Here is an 18,787-nt window from a genome sequence, read left to right on the forward strand (position 1 = left end):
CTTGGGATTGCCCCAACCTAGGTGCGGGACCCAAGATCATCTCTTGGGTATTCTAGGTATTTAACAAACTGTTTTGAGGCTTTCTTATGGTGTCCATAAGTAAAAATTCAGTTATCTTAAACATAAGCTCTGAATTTTTATTCAAAAAGCTGAAAAAGTTAACGTTCATCATTAGTTGTGGAGATGAGATACAACAATAAAACCACAAAAAACAAATCCAGGTCAGTTCCCATGTTAATATCGATCAATTTATTTGTTGCTTAAAAGCTGAGTGGTGTTACTTGGTTTTGAGAGGGTAGCTACCTCTGGTTAGTGCCTAATTGTCACCAGCTCTGACTGTACAGAAAAGAGTTCAACAAAAGACAGAAACACTGAGATGGACTTGGCAGAACAGACCTTTTATCATGAAAGGACTAGGGTGACCCCATAAAAGCCAGAAATGTTTTCTGTTCTAATTATTATATTCTCTGCTAAAAGCCAATGGTAATGGATAGTGTCAACCTATCATAGATGAAAATCAAAACCTGGATCTAAAATCTTACAGGGAAAAATTATATATCCAACAAGTTTATATTGTATCCAAAAGTTAAAAATGAAGAAACTAAAGGAAAACAGCACATTTTAGAAATAATGCAGAGTAATTCTGCAGCAGTTTCCATTCTGCATGACAGATGGCAGATTTAATGCATCTACTTTACATTTAATATGGCTGTATTCAGAAGCTGATGATTTAAAAACATCTGACTAACTTCTGAGTACAGAGAATTATATCTTTTTAATAAATAATGTCCAGCCAGTAGAGTGTATTAAAATCTGCATGAATCAGATCAGAAAATGCAGTGTACTGGTGAGAAACTCCATCTCTTACCTAGTAGCATACTGCTCTATCCTGGAGTGTGTGTCATCATGAAACAGCTGTGGAGACTGGGAAGGACTAGTTTAAAAAAAAAATAAAATTAGCGATGTGTAAGACAATTTGTGACATAAATAACATCATTTTTGAAGTAAGTTAAACTAATGACAAATAAAAATTCACAGTATTGCCTAGAGGGTTAATGCTTTGGGTCAGCCATGCCCTGTAGCTCATGCACATCAGATTAGCAGCAATTGAGCTAAAAGAAAACCACCAGTATACTAAGCTTTAGAGAAAGAGGGGTTCTGCATACTCACTCATATTGCTCTGGCCACATACTGATGAGAGTGATAGGACTGTAAGGAAGATTAAAAAAAAAGAAAGAAAGAAAAAATGAAACAAAAACTTTGGTGCCATTTAAGCAAGGAAAAGCTGGAGAAACACAAATCTTTTAACCAGCAACTGGCCTAGATTATTTGAATCAGCAACAATTGATGTAAAAAAAGAGACAGCAACAGACACTGCCGTGTATTATGGTGAGACTGACTTACATACTTCATTTTCTTAAATAAAAATAAATTAAAAAAAAACCCCACAGTATTATTGACTGAACTGCAGTTCATAAACTATAATCAGTTCATTTAAATTCTGCTCAAGTACTGGAGCTTTCCTTTTAAACTAACTAGAAAACACATTTACAGAAAAAAACAGGGGGACAAAACACCAGTGACGTCAAAAAACATCGTAAGTCAGAGTTATCAATGCTTATTTTCCTACTGTATAAAAAAAATGGAAGGTAAATACATATTGTTACATTCTGACAGTTGAATAACTACTCAGGATTTTTTAAAGTATTTTTGTTATTTAAAAGAGTGTGTTACTGATTTTTTTCCACCTGCAGGGGAGAGACCCAATACCAACAGTTTCCTCAGCATGATGCTGGCAATTTATCTGTACGTTTCCCACATGACTGGACCAAAAGAGTTTTATCCTGACCTATGATTACAGTTTTGACATCCAATTTCTGGCACTACTGACAGACTTTCATCACATCAAAGCAGCTTTGCTTTCCTGTGCTGGTGGCAGCTGAAGATTGCCCTGGTGAGTAACATTTAAACATTTGAATGTGCATTGCTTCCTTAGAAGCCAGACCATCAATAATGCCAGTTTTCAGATTACTTCTTCCTGTTCCTTAAACCGCTAGTGAGAGGGTTTGTTTGCTTATTGTAAATAAGTCCTCTGGTCATGAAAGCAAAGCATGGACAACAGCACTGGGCTGTTGCGTGCAAGCAGAGGATGTGTGCTGAAGCTTCACATTCCCTCTTTCTGGGTAAGCTTTGCTGTGTTCAGATGATAGAGCAGTACCGCAAACTTCAGGATGTCAAGGAGAGTCAATCCATGAAACTACTTCTAGCACACTGTCAACACATCTTAATTTTGCTCTTTTAAGAGTGTCCTTTGCTGACAACCACCAATTAAGTAAATAAAGTGGAGTATTTCTACCAGCACCGTAAGTAATACTGTGGAGACACTGAGAGTGCTCTCTTTTTCTTAGGTCACCTATATTTCTGAAATCTGCGGGAACCTGATTAGCTCAGAGATTTCTAATTCCAGGGACCCTGCCATAACCAAATAAGCAGTGCAGCTCCAAAAGCCCAGTATCCCCAGAACGATACAAGTGTTTTATGTAAAACAGCCCATCAGCCCCCTCCAGTATTACCTGCTAAAGTCCATGGCTTAATGATAAACTACTTAAAAAACCCAAAGTATAAAATCTGTTACTTTTTCAAAAACAAGCAAGATCTGCAACTAATGTAAAACAGTTCACAGAAAATAGTCGAGCACAAGGCTCTACAACTGCCGTTGATTATTTCTTGGGTTACATTTTTTTGTTTTTAATGGAACAGGCTAATGACCTCAGGAACAATTACTCTATAATCAAGCTTACGTCTCCAGGTTGTCACCCTCCAATACTGTCTGCACAGGTAGGTAGCCAAGTCGGGGATGCTTTGCAAAATACTTCTTTGACCGGAACTTATTCTTCAACACTTTCGTGAAGTCCCGTACATCTTCCCCAGATGTTGTCTTAAAAAGTTAAAAGAAATCAAATTGAACATTGCTAAATAGCATTGAGATAATAGTGTTGTTACTGTCCTGAAAAAGGATACAAGTAAGAAGTTCAAAGTGTTAATTATGTAAAAATTGCCTTTTTAATGTCACAAAATATGGTGCAATGATTACAATAATTCATCTACAAATTCTCTTCTTTTGGGAAAAAACAGTGAAGCTTCAAATTCCCAGAAATAAATGCACTGGATTTACCAATTACTTTATTAATTAGAGAAAAACTGAGTCAGGTTCTGTTGTTAAGCATTTATAATGAGTCTTACATAGCAGAAAAAAAAAATGAAAATAGGCAAAGCAGTTTGGCAGCTATAAGGGGACACTCTGAACCATTGAAAGCAATCTCGATGCTATAGTCACACACATGAAGCTTGGGACTTGCCCCACAGACAGAAAAACCTTCTAACAGCTCTAACAATAATGTCTTTGTTTAAAAAAAAAAAAAAAAAGCTAACACAGCCCTTTATATTCACAAAGTGCCACAAAACACTCACTGACTCCCATTCTATACCTTAACTGGAAAGTTTATCATGAGATGGGAGCAATATGTGAACAACACCATTTTTTCTGCTGCAATGGCCAAGCTTTCCTCAAGCATTGTCTCAAGTCAGCAGATCTCTTCCTCCAGATCTGTGCCACTATCTGTATCATGCCAGAATCAAAAAAACCCCACAGATGAAGTGACAGTCAGTGTACAGGCACTGTTCAAAGGCACAGTCAGAGGAAGGCCAGATAAGAACAGTCAGCGCCTGAAATAACTACCTCACTGATTCAGTCACCTCATTACTACACAGGAGAGGACTAGTGCAAAAATTAGCCACAAGATTCTGCAAGTCTAAATTTACAAGTTACAATCCCACTCCCCCGCCAGCAGCTCTTTTACTGGTCCCCATTGATGCGGCCTCCTCCAAAACTGGAGGGTATTCCCACACCCACATGAAATTAACCGTGTTCTTTAGAACAGAATTAGAATTTATAAAACTGCTTTTAAAAATCAATTTAACTGGAAATAGTCCCAGCAATAACGGCAGCACTACTTTGGTAATACTGTTCAGTTAACATCTGCTACAAAAGCAGCGATACAAGCAAAACATGCAGGCAAAAAACAGAGGGTGAAAATGGCAATAAAGAGATCTGCAGGAAGAAACAATAGTATTTGGTACGCCTTTAAGGTGTATGTGCTTACAGACTGTACCCAGTACTCCAACACAACAGTCCCCACCAGACTTAGCATTTCACTTTCATCACTTCCTCTTGCAACTGCCACGGCCGTTCACCTCCTGCGTCAGCTGATGTTTTGCAATGGCTCCTACAGATTTCCAGTCCAAACCCTGTAATAAACTACGGATTGTACTTCTGTATCCTCTGGGCTGACAAAGCGGATGGATATCCATAGGATATCCAGAGTGAAAGCCTTTTCAGTTTTGAAAATTTTTTTCCATTAAGTACTACTGGGAGGCCTAGAAGCAGGTCAGGCAACTGTCTTCTCATTTTATTCTTTATTGTCAAAGCATAAAAATACTTCACTATTCACATATGTACTTCAGTGAATGTAAAATATATACAAATTCTGTAATGCAGATCAGACGAGCTATAAAAATTGTAGATAATCAAACTGATGTTGGTAAGAGTTTCTCACGTCTGGCTTTAGCAACTAACAATGAACTGAGCAAATTTGGGATTAAGAGGTGTTTGAACCCCTGAATTTTAATACAGCTAAATTTAGGGAGAGCTTTCAAAAATCATTCTCGGAAAGGAGCTGCTCCAATCACTGAATCATCCAAACAAGGAATGCGAGGCAGCCCAAAGGGCTGCTTGTTCTCACGCAGCGCTAGCTCTGGCAGATGGAACTCTGTCCCAAGGCCAAGGAATGAAAGTTTTAGTACCTACACACTGCAGAAATAAACGTCTACTGAGCTGCCAAATTTTGCCTCTGGTGTATTCTTTATTTGGTGTGACAGCCTGACCCAGTGTGCTTTCCTTGGAAAGCCTAATAGGACTGTGTACAGGCTAAGGACAGTAAATACTAACTGTGAAATTCGAGCAGATTTAGAACTATTTTAATTTACACACAACTAAGACGCAACTCTTAGAAGTGTTTCTTCTATGTTTCTTGCATATAGCAACACTACCTAATCCAATCCAAAATCATGACGTACTTTAAGATTTTGCTTTTGAAGAAGCATATCCAGGCACTGTTGTGTAGAACCTACCTATTAAATTAAAACCAACAGGTAGCTCGTACACTTCCTTACATCATGACACCCTAACTATTTCTACACAAGTCAAATAACTTGTCAAATAACAAGTCAAATAACTCACAGAACTACTTCAAAAGCAAAGAAAAAAACCCTTTCCTTCACTGAAAATTTCAGCTAAAAGTCCAAGCTTTCAAACTCAATTTAAGATCTCAGTTCTTAAAACAAGACAAAGTTCAGTAAGGAATGACTAAGATCCATGGCTGGCACACATAAAAAAGTTAAAAAAAAAAAAAAATCTGTAGTGGAAGGTCTCATGTTAAAAATCTGTAAAAACTGACAAACTAGCATTAGCACTCTTCAGTATACCAGCCAGATACAAATGGAGACATCAGTCACAAAATAAAATTAGATAAATTTCCTTGTAAGCGAACACAAATTAAAAAAATGGGATTTACATGGAAAGCAGTGAATAAAAGAGAATAAGCTGATTCTGTTAGAGAGGTCTACCTTAAATAATACATGATATAAAAACGTGGACAAATATTATCTAATACATTTAATACTTACATATATTTATTTATACTTATTTCTCACTATTCTTTTTTTTCAAATAAAAACTAAAGTGATAACAAAAGCCCAAATAACTTCCCATTTCTTTCACTGCACTTACCTATCCATGTAAAAGAACTAGTCTGCACCTAAGTTATCATTCTCTTAATTACACTTCTTATACTGCCTAACATGAAACAAAAGAACTTTCCTAATATACACATAGAAACTGATTCTCAGAAGATATGTGAACCTCACTGATGCACACTGTCATTAACCCCAGCCAGGCATTCATGGGTTATGAGGAAACTAGAGAGAAACGTACGCATGCAATACACAGAATAATTCAGCAAGTTGCAAGAAAATATATTTTGTATAGTAAGACATGCTCAGTGATGCAAAGTTTACAGTACAGAAGAACACCTGTATCATCTAAAAGGACTCTAGTTTACTCTTTAACAGAAGCCCTAGTAGAGATACTTGCATTTGATACCTTTTGATACTCTTCAGATGCTTTAGTAAGCTTTAAATTTTGTAGTTTAAAAACAAAATATTTGGTCATTAAAGGTACATCAACTGTATTTATGGCTGTCACTGCCACACCAGTGATGTTTGCAGTCTGTACCATTGTGGCAATTACCCTTCTGTGACCACTTTCAAATAGGGGCATATCACAGCAGTTTCTCACTGAGAGATTGATTATAAATTGTGTGGATTACTTTACTCCAATGAAACCAAGCTGCAATTTCAAGAGTACCTAACTTACCCTTTTATTTAACAGAATTTAATAAATTAAATTGCAAAAGGGTAGCAGATGACATAAGCCAGCTACCTGAGCCACTGTAAGAGTGAGACTTAGAGGAAAGCACATTGCCCAGCTGCTAGATATCAAAGCCTACTCCGACCAGATAGCGATTCTTCTCAAGGCACAGAGTAATCTGTCTCTGAACTCCACAGCTGGGAGTGATGTTCTGCATGCGAAATAGCCAGATTCAACCATTCTTGCTGCTTTCTTTCATCTTCCCCACAGAACAATCCCATTTTGATAACAGTGAAGTGTCATGCCTGGTGCACTGATAAGCATGTTAAGATGAGGCCAGTGACTTACTCATGCCAGTTGTTACTTCTAAAACACTGAGGCTGCATAATGTTCAGGAATGTATCTGTCTTCTCTGGATGTCAGTCGTAATTAAATTTTCAGACAACGTACCTAGAGGAGGAGTCTTAGCAGGCTCTATTGCAGATAAGCTTTATTGTGCCTGGAAAAAATTTCAGTCTAGGGTGAACTATCGTTCAACTAATATTTTCAGACGTCTGAGCTCTTTCAGGGAAATAAAAATCTGGTCACCTGGAAGATGAAGGGACTAACCTTTGCTGCCATTGTTTTGTATAGAAAGCCTGCCAAAAAAAAAAAAAAAAGTCCCCAAAATAAGGATGAGTGTAGTGGCACAAAACTGCAAAAATTGATTACACTTTCACTGAGGTCAGAAAGTAACATTACTTGCAACGAGAAAATTTTCAGAACTGCTGATTTGATATTTGTACCTCAGAAAACTGCTTTTAAAGTTTTATTGTGGAACATAAGAGTTGCAAAGTGGAAACAGTTTGCAGAAAGAAAACTGATGCAGTAATTATTTCCATCAGAAAATCTAAGCACCCGTTGGTATAGAAAGCAACATTAATGTAACACAAGTACCACTACTGAGACAATTTCCATCCCAAAAAAGCTAAAAATAAATCATGTAGATACTTGCTTAAGAGTATTCCTGAATTAGATGCTAGGAAAATCTTACAAAAGTTTTACACATCTCTGTGTAAAGTTCTACTTTAAAATTCTTATTTCTCCATATTTCCAGAGAAAGACTATTTAAAGTTGAAAGAAAAAGTAACTACAATAGCTTTGCATTTCTACTAAGAGACAGTAGTGTTTTCAGTTCCTTACCTCACCCACCTCTAAATCCTGAATGAAAGAAAAAAGACATAATGAAAGCTATTATGATTTCTTTCATTTCCAGCATCAAGAAAACTAAATTGCAAGATAGGGTGAATACTAAATGGCATTATAGAATAGGATTCAGTGACTACACTAGTATAAACAGCCCTGTTCTGAAATTATGAAACAATTCTCACATGAATCTCACATTGCAAAAAACCAGATTCCTTAAGCCATTCTCCAAATTATTTCACATATAAGTAGAAGTGACTGAGCTCCTGAGAAATCCCTTCAAACCCTAGAGCTTACACAAAGACAATTAAAAGGTCTTCCGCTCCATCTGTAAGTAAGGTCCAGTCAAATGTCAGCTTTATTAACTTGGGAAGCATTTTTTTTTATAACTATTGCTAGAATTCTTGATATTAATGTATTAATACACATTAACAGCAAGAGAGAGAAGATAGATTTTATTAAGGCAGTTTGATGAGTACATGCATTTGTACTCTGTGTTGCAACACACACCACAAAAGTAATATTTTAACAGCCTTTGAATTTGGTTGAAAAGATAGAGTAGATGCACTCTTCCAATTCAGGCTAATGCACTGTAATATATAATGGATTCTAAGGAACAATTCATTGGCCTTTGACACTTTCTTTTTTAAATTTTTTTTTTAATTTCACAGACCCAGATCTACGTTATTTTTCAGGCATTATTCCATTTACACATAAGCTATTCTACTAACTTACTGCACAGAATTTTGTAATTCTTAACTATTATATTGCATTAAATAAGTTCAATGTGTAAAGAGGTTTAGCAACAAATTAGTACACCAACCATAGTGCATTATTACAAATAGTAATAATAACACTGGATTCCTTTTGTGAAAGCAATTCCTTATTCCTGACCTGATTCAGATGAGATTAGTAAAAAGGGATTGCATGTAGGTACTGATTATGGAGTCAAAGGCATATAAGAAGTCTGTTCATACAACAGGTCATTTCTTTTCAAAGAAATGGAGTTAAGAAGAGTGTACTTACAGCAGAAAAATTCCAACTCCCATATTCAGCTTCCAAATTAATGGGGGTCAGTGCTGGACCTCTAATTTTGCTCATCATCTAAATTATATGTCAACTCTTTTATTCTGCTCTACTTTAAACTGCCACAATTTGATTCCTTTACCTCCTATACACTCGCCTTCCTTCACTCTAATCAAGAGTGTCATCTTATGCCCCTTATTATCCCATAGGAAATTCACTTCCCATATTTCATGGAAAGAAGGGACTTTTGCCTTAGGTTACATTATTTTCCACTCAATATTGCTTTAAAAGGATATTCTTTTTGCAGTAATAACAGAAAGCTTTATTATAATACAAGCTGTCCCTAGTCCCAGTGACAGTGGGGATTATAGCAATTTCCAGAATATATTTTTCTGTGAAACAGTCTTTACTTGTAAATTAAATGGGTCACAATTACATGATGTCAAGATGTTTAACAAGAACTGAAAATTTCTCTCAAATATCAAATATCAAGTCATCAACAATGTACCATCCTATTCTAGGGGCAATACCATAGCCCATATCAGGTGTAATCTGTATTTGATTAATGCAACAGGAAGGGTATCTTGTTCTGTGGACTGACAGCATCATCAATTTCGACACACCTCTCATCTTAATTTCTGATTTTTCTGTATATTATAGACATTAACAAAGAACATTTCTGTTCCACGCCCATGATATAAACTAAAAAAGAGGTTTAAGGGATCTTTATTTGGGGTGTGGGGGTGTGGGGGTGTGGGTGTGGGAAGTGAATCTGAGAAAAAAATACACCTCAAACATGTTCAGATTGTTTGGGTTAAGTTGGCTAAGGAGGAAAGTAAACAATCAGTTATCACCCTATTTTTAATGATGTGTAATAAAGGAAAGAAAACCTTGTAGACCTCCAGATCCTGAGATTTAGAACATGTAATGAGTCCAACTACTACAGCAAAAGACATGCAGATAACTCAATGATTGTTTACTAATAAAAGAACACTCAGAACCTTGTAGCACTATTAGAAATCAGCTGTCTAATTCAGACATTCTGGTCTGAATTTGTTTTTCTGAGCGTACAGATGTTTCACTACTGTTGTATAAATCACATATCAATTATCCTATTAAATTGTCTGTTACAGAGTTAAAATTCTTAAGAATGCAGACAACTAATAGATAAAAAAAGTCAAAGTGGCACTTGTGTAAAGGAAGTTACTCAGTCCTCCACCTAAGAAAGTCTACTAGAAAGTTCCTTAGAAAAATCATGTTTGAAATTTCATTAGGGAAATACTGTGTTGTAACATCAATTTTTCTTAGCTATTGCAGGCAAACCTCTGACACCATTTTTGGTTAGAGACTGTCAATTCTGTTTATTTTTTTTCCACCTACACACCAATTTTTAAATATCCCAGTAAACAGCAATTACTCAGGGGAATAAAACATGACATATTTCCAACCACGCTTTCATGAAGCAAGCAAACCGTTGGACCTCAAAGCAAAGATCAAGCACCTTTAAAAATATTAAAGTGTATGACTACAATATTAAATATTCTTTACTGTGGTACAGCAATAGTGAAATGAGCCCCTTTCCTCTGACACGTTCTCACCCTTACAGTGCGTGTGCATGTGCAAGTATACAAAGACTGCAATTATATTTTATGGTCCAGCTTTGTTTTTAAAAAACAAAAGTGAAGTTCATGTTCAGAGGTGGTTACTTCCACCCATTTCTACAGAATCCAAACACCACCCACATCAAATCAACAGCACTAGCAAAGGCCCTGATGAATTCCAAAGAGAGAGGTGGGAAAACAGGCCCTACTAAACACATGAAGAAGAAAATCTGGCAGAATGTCTAGGTGACAAAATGCTATGAAAAAAATTTAGACCTCAAATAATGCAAAACCAATCCCTTGGGAACAGTCAGTAAATTGGTACTCACAGGTATACAGTACTCCACCATTGGGTAATGCAATTTGTGTCCCTTTGCTGTACGGCCAGAAAAGAAACAGCTCTGACAGACGTCATAGTTGAAATGTTTTAAGCTCCGGTACCTATGGGGACATTAAACAAAGCAGTTAGAGCTTCCTAGGTTTAGTTCTAATATTTAGTTGTTATTAAGCCTAACGAGGCAAATTATTCTCTGAAACGGTGTCACCTGCTTTGCAGCAGAAGCAGCACAAGGACATGGCAAGTTAGTTGGGATCAGATTTGAAAGCATCACTGAAGTGCATGGGTGGGCACAACCAGGCCATGGCATGGCCAACACTCATCAGAGCTGCAGCCCCTGGGGCATGTGTGCTGCCGCAGCAGCTGCCCGGGACACAGGAAACCTGCAGCCCTCCCAGCCCACGTCACATAGCCTTTCTACACGACACAGGTCACACCTCACTGAGAAAGTCCTGACTCCCATAGCCATATCGCGAGCCAGTGTCAATCACCTGTTGCCCAAGCTGCTCTGAAGCAGAAAACGTTACAGGCAACAGCTTCATAGATGGAGTGTGAAGAGTTCAAACTGACTTCAAACTATATTGCTTTAGTTTTTCTTTTCCTCTGTTTAGTATTCAGATGGTATCTCAGAAAAAAAATTTATAAACCAGACTGGTTTACTTTTATGTTTTTACATTTACCAGTTAGATTAAATGCCTTTACATTATTTTGATGCTCAGAAAATCTAAATATGTTTCTGAAAATAAAACTCTTGAGAATTCATGAATTATAAAAATAATACATAATTAAGCTTAAAAATTGCATCGATTTATTTACTTTTTTTAAGAAAATGCATGTATATGTAGAAACAAGGTAACAAACTTATACAGTGTCCCTTGTATTAAATGCAGCCACCAGGAGCACAATTTACTGAAGCTGACTCAAGCAACAATTCAATTCCAGATTCCACCCACTGTTTTTTATGGTATGGTTGTTCTGACTGGATGAGGTTATATCATATGTATGAAATGAAAATGAGCTAACTGAACCAAATTGAATAGCTACTGAATAGTTAAAGTTTAAATTAAATTGCTTCCTAAGAGCAGTTTTCAGTGCTAATCCACATTTTTCCCCTGCTGAGTTTTATGTTTTGTTTGGCAAGACAACATGTGTCTATAAATGTAGAGTTTCACTTTTAAGGATGCTGATGCAATTGTTTATAAGCTTTACTCAGAGCCAGTGTATTAAATGGCCACATCTACCTTCTGCTAAGATGTTAGATCCTTTTGTTGCTGCAGATCTCTTAACTTCATTGTAGAAATTATTTAGAATGTGTCATTCATTGTTTTCCTTTCTCTTCTTTTTTCTCTCTATGCTTTCCTTCTTCCCACAAGATACGTCAGTACAGACAACTCACCAGTCTCAACTTAGGTGTCTACAAGGTATCTGAGCAGGAGCTTTTCATCCTACGCTCCCTCAAGTGTTAACTAAGAAAATTAGAAACATTTAGAAGAATTTATACGCCTCTTAAGACAAGCAACAAGGCTTGATCAGATTAATTACTTCGGAAGTGTTCACATTTCTATAGCAAAAGAAGAGGGCTGCTAGCTCACAGTCTCAAAGACTGACAAAAGCCAGCATGCCTAAAGGTAGGCGAGATGAATCTGACCTCAGGGTTCCTATTACTATCCTTTAAAACAGAAGGAAGGAGAAACAGAAACCATAGGGAACAAAAATTACTCATTTGCCTAGCCACCTAAAGTCTTAGAATCAATTAGAAGAAAGTCTGCTTTATATTGTTCCTAAACAACACACTTGTCTTTATCAGCACAACAGAGGAAAAAGTCAGATATGTTTAGCTCTAGTCCCCTATGGGTGGGGTTTTTTTCTTACACGCCCCGTCCCCCATCAATTTATTCACTGGAGTAATCAACACACAAATGCATTCATAGTAAAATCATACAGTTTAGGTAACATAGATCATATCCTTGGATCATTTTTTCTTTTAGAATTCACAGCCACCTTTGAACAGACGAAAGTTAGACGCTTTAGACAGGAACAGTGCAAGTCTTATCACAGTCACATATCAATGGTTATGCTTAAGCCAGGAAAGATTGCTGCTGGAGGGTGTTCTACATGGGCTGGCATGAGAGTTCCCAAGCCCTATGCAGGAAAGCAGACAGACAGCTTGCCTACATTCTTTCTTACTGATCAGCTCCTTCTGGCCTCGTGCTTACACAAGACGTGGGGTGCATTTATAGTTCATTTGCTATGTCCTGCATCCACCGATGTCAAAACACCCAATGACAGCCTGTCAGCCATGTGACCACTGTGTGCCTAACAGCAGTACTGCAGAAATGCACTGGCTCCAGCCGCGTGTGGCCTCACCAGAGGTGATGGATCCCTTCTTAACGCAGGAAAACAGAAAGCCAAACTATTTTACTTGTTGGAAGACTTGAAAGTGGGGATATCTGCAGAGAAACCTTGCACTCAGCTCCTCTCCACTTACCTAAAGCCAACAATGGGACACTCTTTACAGATGTTGCACTTGGCCTGATGTTTTGCTGTTTCTGAAGCTGCCACGCGGTGTAGAACTGGTAGCCATACCATAGACTGTGGCTCTAAGCGCATCCAATCTATAAATTGCTTTACAGTTATTTCTGGTTTATTGTGATTCTGTGAAGAGAAAAAAACCCAAAAACAACCCACATCCAAATTAAAAAAAAATAAAATCAAAAACCACAAACCAAAACCAAACCCACAACACACACAAAAGATTTTCCTTAGAATTCAATTTAAAAAACCCAAACAACCTGTATCAATCTTTTCCATGCCAGGGTAATGTCAAACCAGTTACAGGACAGAAGAAACAACCCTGACTAAAATGCAAAAAAGAAAATAAGTTAGTCAGTAAGAAAATAGAGGACTACACAGCTGTGATGGAGGAGACAGATGGTAACAAAGATGGAGTACACAGTAAAGGCATAACGGAGTCCATAGTCCTTCAAACTGAAAGGAATTGAGAAAGAAGTAAGGGAACGTGTAAGGGAAACACATTCTACAGTTCAGACATGGCAAAGACATGGTTGTCTCTTGGGTTCAGATCAACGCCAGATGGCTGAAAGTCCGTAGTACTTGCATTTGTCTACTAATTGCCATGAGACTCATGCTTTTTTTTTTTTTTTATTCTTTTCTGAGCCCATTGTATTCTTTCAGGTTAGCACATTCAACAAACACACATGAAGAATGTGCTTTCCCGACCAGCAAAATATTTGTTTTCAGTAGGCTGGGATAAATCTGTCATGCACCTGCACACTTTCTCTCTCCTCTCTTAATGACCAGGGACTGATCTTGATCTATTCATATGAGGGATGCAACCTCCTCATCAGTATAATCATAATACCACATCCAGTATTTAAACGCTACATTGCAAGTACACCTCACCCATAACTGAACAGCATGGGAGACGGAGCAGATCCTTGAGGGGCATAAGGATCATTCGTCTGTGACAGGAAAAGTCTGCCACTAACAAATGAATAATTTATTTCAGTATAACTTGAACCACTCGAGGCCAGTGATAGATATGTCAAGCACCATCCCTTATTGTCTGAAGCAGAAATGTTAAAACCTCAGGGGAAGTTTTACATGGCTAATTGGTCAAGCCAACTTCCATAAGTATCTACCAAATTATTCATGATCTGGATAAACACTCTTCCAATTTCAATCATCTCAGAGTTCAGAAATCTAACAGTTCTGAAAAAAATGTAGTACAACTGATTTTTTCAAAGCACTGGATGAAAGAGGAGAAATGTCTATGAAAGAATGGCAAAAAAAATTCCTCTAAAAGTTCTCTATAGCATTTAATGTTGGACTCGATAAAATCAGAAATATTAAAGTCAGTAGTTTTCTATATGCCATAGTGATTTTTTAATCCATTATTTCTGACAATGCTCAAAGCAGCCACTTCCACAGAAATAATACACTCAAGCAGTATAGTTATCACTAGCAAACAGTCAGAGCCTTAGGCATCCTTGTCAAAGTCTGTGTTAGGTTGTGTTCTGTTACAACATCCTCTTCTTAATTCTCATCTTCTTTAAACAGACAGACGCTCCTTGCTGCTTCATTAACCCCCTGCATGTAGTGTGGAGCTGAACAGCGGGCTGTAAGACAGCTTTATTCCATGTTCTGATCTGCTGCATAAAAGCTCATGATATAAATGACTATGCCTGAAGTTTTGTGCAACTGCAAGCTCTTTTGTCAGTAAAATAATGTTAACTAATTTCCTGATACACAAGGTCAAACATTACTATCAACATCATTCTCCTGTTGTGTTGATATCACGTCTTGTTCCAGCAAGGAAAAGCACGTTGTTCTCATAGTATCAGGTTGCTTTGAACGAAGCAAAGCAGGGTAATTGGCTATTGCAAAATTTTCTAACAGCTTTTACAGCAGCCAATATTGTCAAAACCGCAAAGATTTATATGTTCTTTGTGCTAGAAAGTAATTTGTTTGATCCTCTCCTAAACCATAAACCATCCCTTCCAGCTGCATTTTCACAATACCTTCCCACATTTAGTTGCAGGAGAATACAGATTTCTGTTCAAAAACTCAGTGGATGTTTTAAAATTCCTCTCTTCTTTTTAACCCATGTAAAAGTGTATCTTAAGCTTTCAGAGGGAAGGTTTTTTTCACGTGAAGGTCTTTGCTACCTTACCTGTTGGAAACAGCTGCGCACGCTGGGTTCAATGTTGCTGCCACCGAAGGCTGCCACTTCCCCAAGCTGCCGTGGGATCTGGATAGCATCATGAAGCAGCAGGCCCAGCTGCCTCTGGTCACACATTTCGGTGGGGCCTGCCACCTCCTTGAAGAGATCTGCAATACCAACAAGAGGCACCAGCTCATTTCATTTCCATGTACATCCCCTTTTATTCAGCAATGCTGCAGTTCAAGCTGTATGTCTGTAATCCAGTTGTGGTCACAGATGACCAATGTCTCACAAGAGTTTATCCTCATCTGTTCTTCATTACTTTGACTACATTTTCTTGATCTGTAACCATACAAATAAGAAAAGTGACGCCAAATGAATGAAACTATATGGCTTCTTATGGCATCTCTTGATAAAACTGTACATTGCAGCTCCTGTTTTACTAGGAGCAGCTGTGTGACAAAACAAAAATGTCCCAAAATCAGAGCACTTTTTTGTTTTAATCCATCACTACCACACTGCTCCCCCAGTATTTAGTATGTTTTGTAGGTTATCATGAGGGAAGAAGGAAATAATATTTCAGAAATCCGTAACTTGTGTTAAAATCCTTCGGGTTGTTGGGGACAGAACCAGGTTTGCTCTGAACTGAGACTAAAAATTACCATGTCACAGCTGCCCTGTGAAAAAGCTTATAGCAGGAGCAGCAGCCAGCAAGACAACTCGAGCTTAACATTAATCACATTTGCTTCCTGGATAATCATGTCTGCTTCCATGTACTTTCCCATTACCGATTCCCTTTTCCTAAGTTAGGTGTCAAGCCCTGCAGTATAAGTGGATGTTCTGGGATGTCTGTAATGACAGAAAAATTTGATTCTGAAAGGGATCAAGAAAGTTGCTCCACATACAGGGACTGGGAAGAAAGATACTGCTTGTAACTACTTAAGAGTCACAGTAAAGTGCTGAATAAATAGGCCTGTCTGCAGTACAGATAATACTTCACGAGTGCTTTTTTAACACATTTCTTTGATTGAACATTTTTAATTGTTACAACTTTCAGCTAAAATTTTTTAGCATGTTTCTGCCAACAATCCTTGATTAATGAACTTGGTAGCTTGTACATTAATATTTAGTCACAAGATGAATCTCTCCTGAAAATACCTTAAATGCTGAGTTAATCTCAGAAATATTTTTAAAATCTGTGATTGGTAAAAATTACAGAAGAAATGGAAGTGAATTCTTTGTCTTCATTCGAGCTGGCTTTTACGTTCTCCTTTTGCACTTAGTGGCTGCTTGGATTAAAGCTCCAAGTAATCTTAAATGAAAAAAAAAAAAATCCATTTACACTATTCTCCTACTTTTTATGTTTCTCACCAGAACAACCATTAATAGATTTGAAATAAACTAAATTTGCAAATTCAGTCTGACTGCACTTCTGATTGAGAAACAGACAAGCTTTGTTCAGAAACACTCAAGAGAAACTTTTATTACACTCTGTGAATTGTTTTGCCCTTCATTTGGAGCAGCTGTCAAGCTTTGTCAGCGTGCTTCAGGAAGTCTGGTCATACTTTTTTTCATGGCAATGGAGGTTGAGGCAGAAGAATAGATTTCCACAAAACAGAAATCCAGATGACTGAATTAATTTTTAGAGTTTCTTGTATTTTTCTCACCCCTTTCTTGCCTAGCCAAACAAATGCTACAGCATCTTCAGCACTCAGTGCTGTGAAAAAACAAGCCCACAGACAACAGCGGTGACAGAATTAGTACTGCGTGGCTGCAGGCTCATCTTGGCAATTCCCAGATCCTGGCTAGCTTCTTCAGCTGTGTTTGAGATAGTTTTTCAGTTTCTAAGAGTCAGTTTAAAAAACCTGATAGGATTTTTTTTTTAAATGCCTGTTTTATTCTTTCTGTTTGCATCAGTCTACAGTGGAAACAGGCACTAAAAGAGGAACAATTCATTAACCATTGTAGCTGGGAGGAAGATGAAGTAATTTCCTAAACCCTAAAACCTCAGTTGATTGAGGAGCTGGTAAATCGAGGAAAAAAGATGTGTCAGGAGAGGCAATAGGGAGAGTGATTAGCTAGGGTTGATCCAAGTAGGAAATCAGCAAATACCTCTGAAGAGCTCAAACTCCTCCAAAACACTCCACTTTTAAAAAACAAATAAAACTTAACACTGGCAGCTGTGCCACAACTGATGACTCTCCAAGTGCAAGGGAGTTCATGGATAGTACCCTCTTTTCCCAAAGATCTCAATGCCTTCACTGTGACACACTGGAACAGAAGCTCCTAAACTAAAGGTATGGAAAGCCAAAATGTTCTTGCTATCTGGCCAATCTCTTTAAAGTAACCCACAAACTATTCCTTGGCAAAGGAGTCATGGCGAGAGCAGCTCCCAAGTGGCAGACGTATGGGAGGAGGGCTCATTTTAGCTCTGACAGGGAGCATCTACCCTCCCTACCTGCCAGTGGGAAAAGGGCTCATGTACACCGCCCACCAGCAATGTCAGAAGCCACAAACTCTCCTGAATAGAGTTTGTTAATACGGACATACATATTATATGAGTTTACACATGAAATACGTTGATATAAAGGGTAAACTGTATAAGGGACTCTACTGAAAGGATAAAAAGAATGATCAGCAAAGCAAAAGAAAAGATTATTCAGACCTGAGCCATAGGGAAAAAAAAAAACAGAAATAAGGGGGGAAAAAAAGTTAATCTTAAATTAAATTCAGCCTCACACTAGTATTTTGAGGACGACAGCAAGCAGGACTCAAACTGCAACTTGGTTGGATGACCTGAAAAACTGTAATTACTGGCTGGTATAGAAAGGGATATTTGAAAATTTTGAAATGTTTATTAAAACCCTACCAAAATGGTAATAAGATAGTTAGTAGTAACATGTCCACGACACGTTTTGTGTCTTTGCTGAAGTTGCCAAGACATCAAATCACAAACCTAGCACTGTCCAACCTGAACCATCAAAGCAGCTAGTGTTAAACAGTTACACTGAAATATAATTAAAAATATGCAGAATGGAAAATGTGCCGGCATCTGTTCACATGCATTGTTACAACCAGGATGCACATTCTTTTTTCTTCTCTTTTTGTTTTTAAACTACCAGTCTTAGTACCAAATGGTTTGAAAATTAACAATATAACATAACTGTAAAGAAGAATTGCATTCCAAGGATGTTGTAAATCCCTTGAAAACTGAACTGCTTCACAGTTGAGATTTTTCAAGTATCCCTTCATTTTCATCTCAAATCCTACAGTTTTCATGTATTAAATTATATGACCCCAAATCTAAAAATCTACACACCAAATAAAGCCCCATGCATGTTTTCTGATTCTGCTGCCAGTATGGACACTCTGTGTTAAAAATGACCCCGGGTAAGAACGAAATGCAAACATACTCCCAGTTTTCCACCTCTAAAACTGAAGAAAAGGCAGGGAAGATAAAATTCCTG

The 18,787-nt window shown here is 37.5% G+C and overlaps 1 protein-coding gene across 1 annotated transcript in view; it reads right to left on the minus strand.

Moving 5' to 3' along the window:
* Positions 1–868: 868 nt before the first annotated feature.
* Positions 869–18,787, minus strand: part of LOC104515031 (utrophin-like) — a gene marked incomplete at its 3' end in the record, with an annotated part of 54,715 nt that continues 36,796 nt past the window's right edge. Inside the window, exons 8-13 of the mRNA XM_010158863.1 lie at positions 15,330–15,487; positions 13,125–13,291; positions 10,629–10,740; positions 2,802–2,938; positions 1,171–1,209; positions 869–934 (exon numbers count right to left, since the gene is read on the minus strand). Of these exons, the coding sequence (XP_010157165.1) occupies positions 869–934; positions 1,171–1,209; positions 2,802–2,938; positions 10,629–10,740; positions 13,125–13,291; positions 15,330–15,487 (679 nt within the window). The remainder of the gene's footprint in view (positions 935–1,170; positions 1,210–2,801; positions 2,939–10,628; positions 10,741–13,124; positions 13,292–15,329; positions 15,488–18,787) is intronic.

This window comes from Eurypyga helias, unplaced genomic scaffold (assembly GCF_000690775.1).
Source record: "Eurypyga helias isolate BGI_N326 unplaced genomic scaffold, ASM69077v1 scaffold18219, whole genome shotgun sequence".
Lineage (NCBI taxonomy): Eukaryota > Metazoa > Chordata > Aves > Eurypygiformes > Eurypygidae > Eurypyga > Eurypyga helias.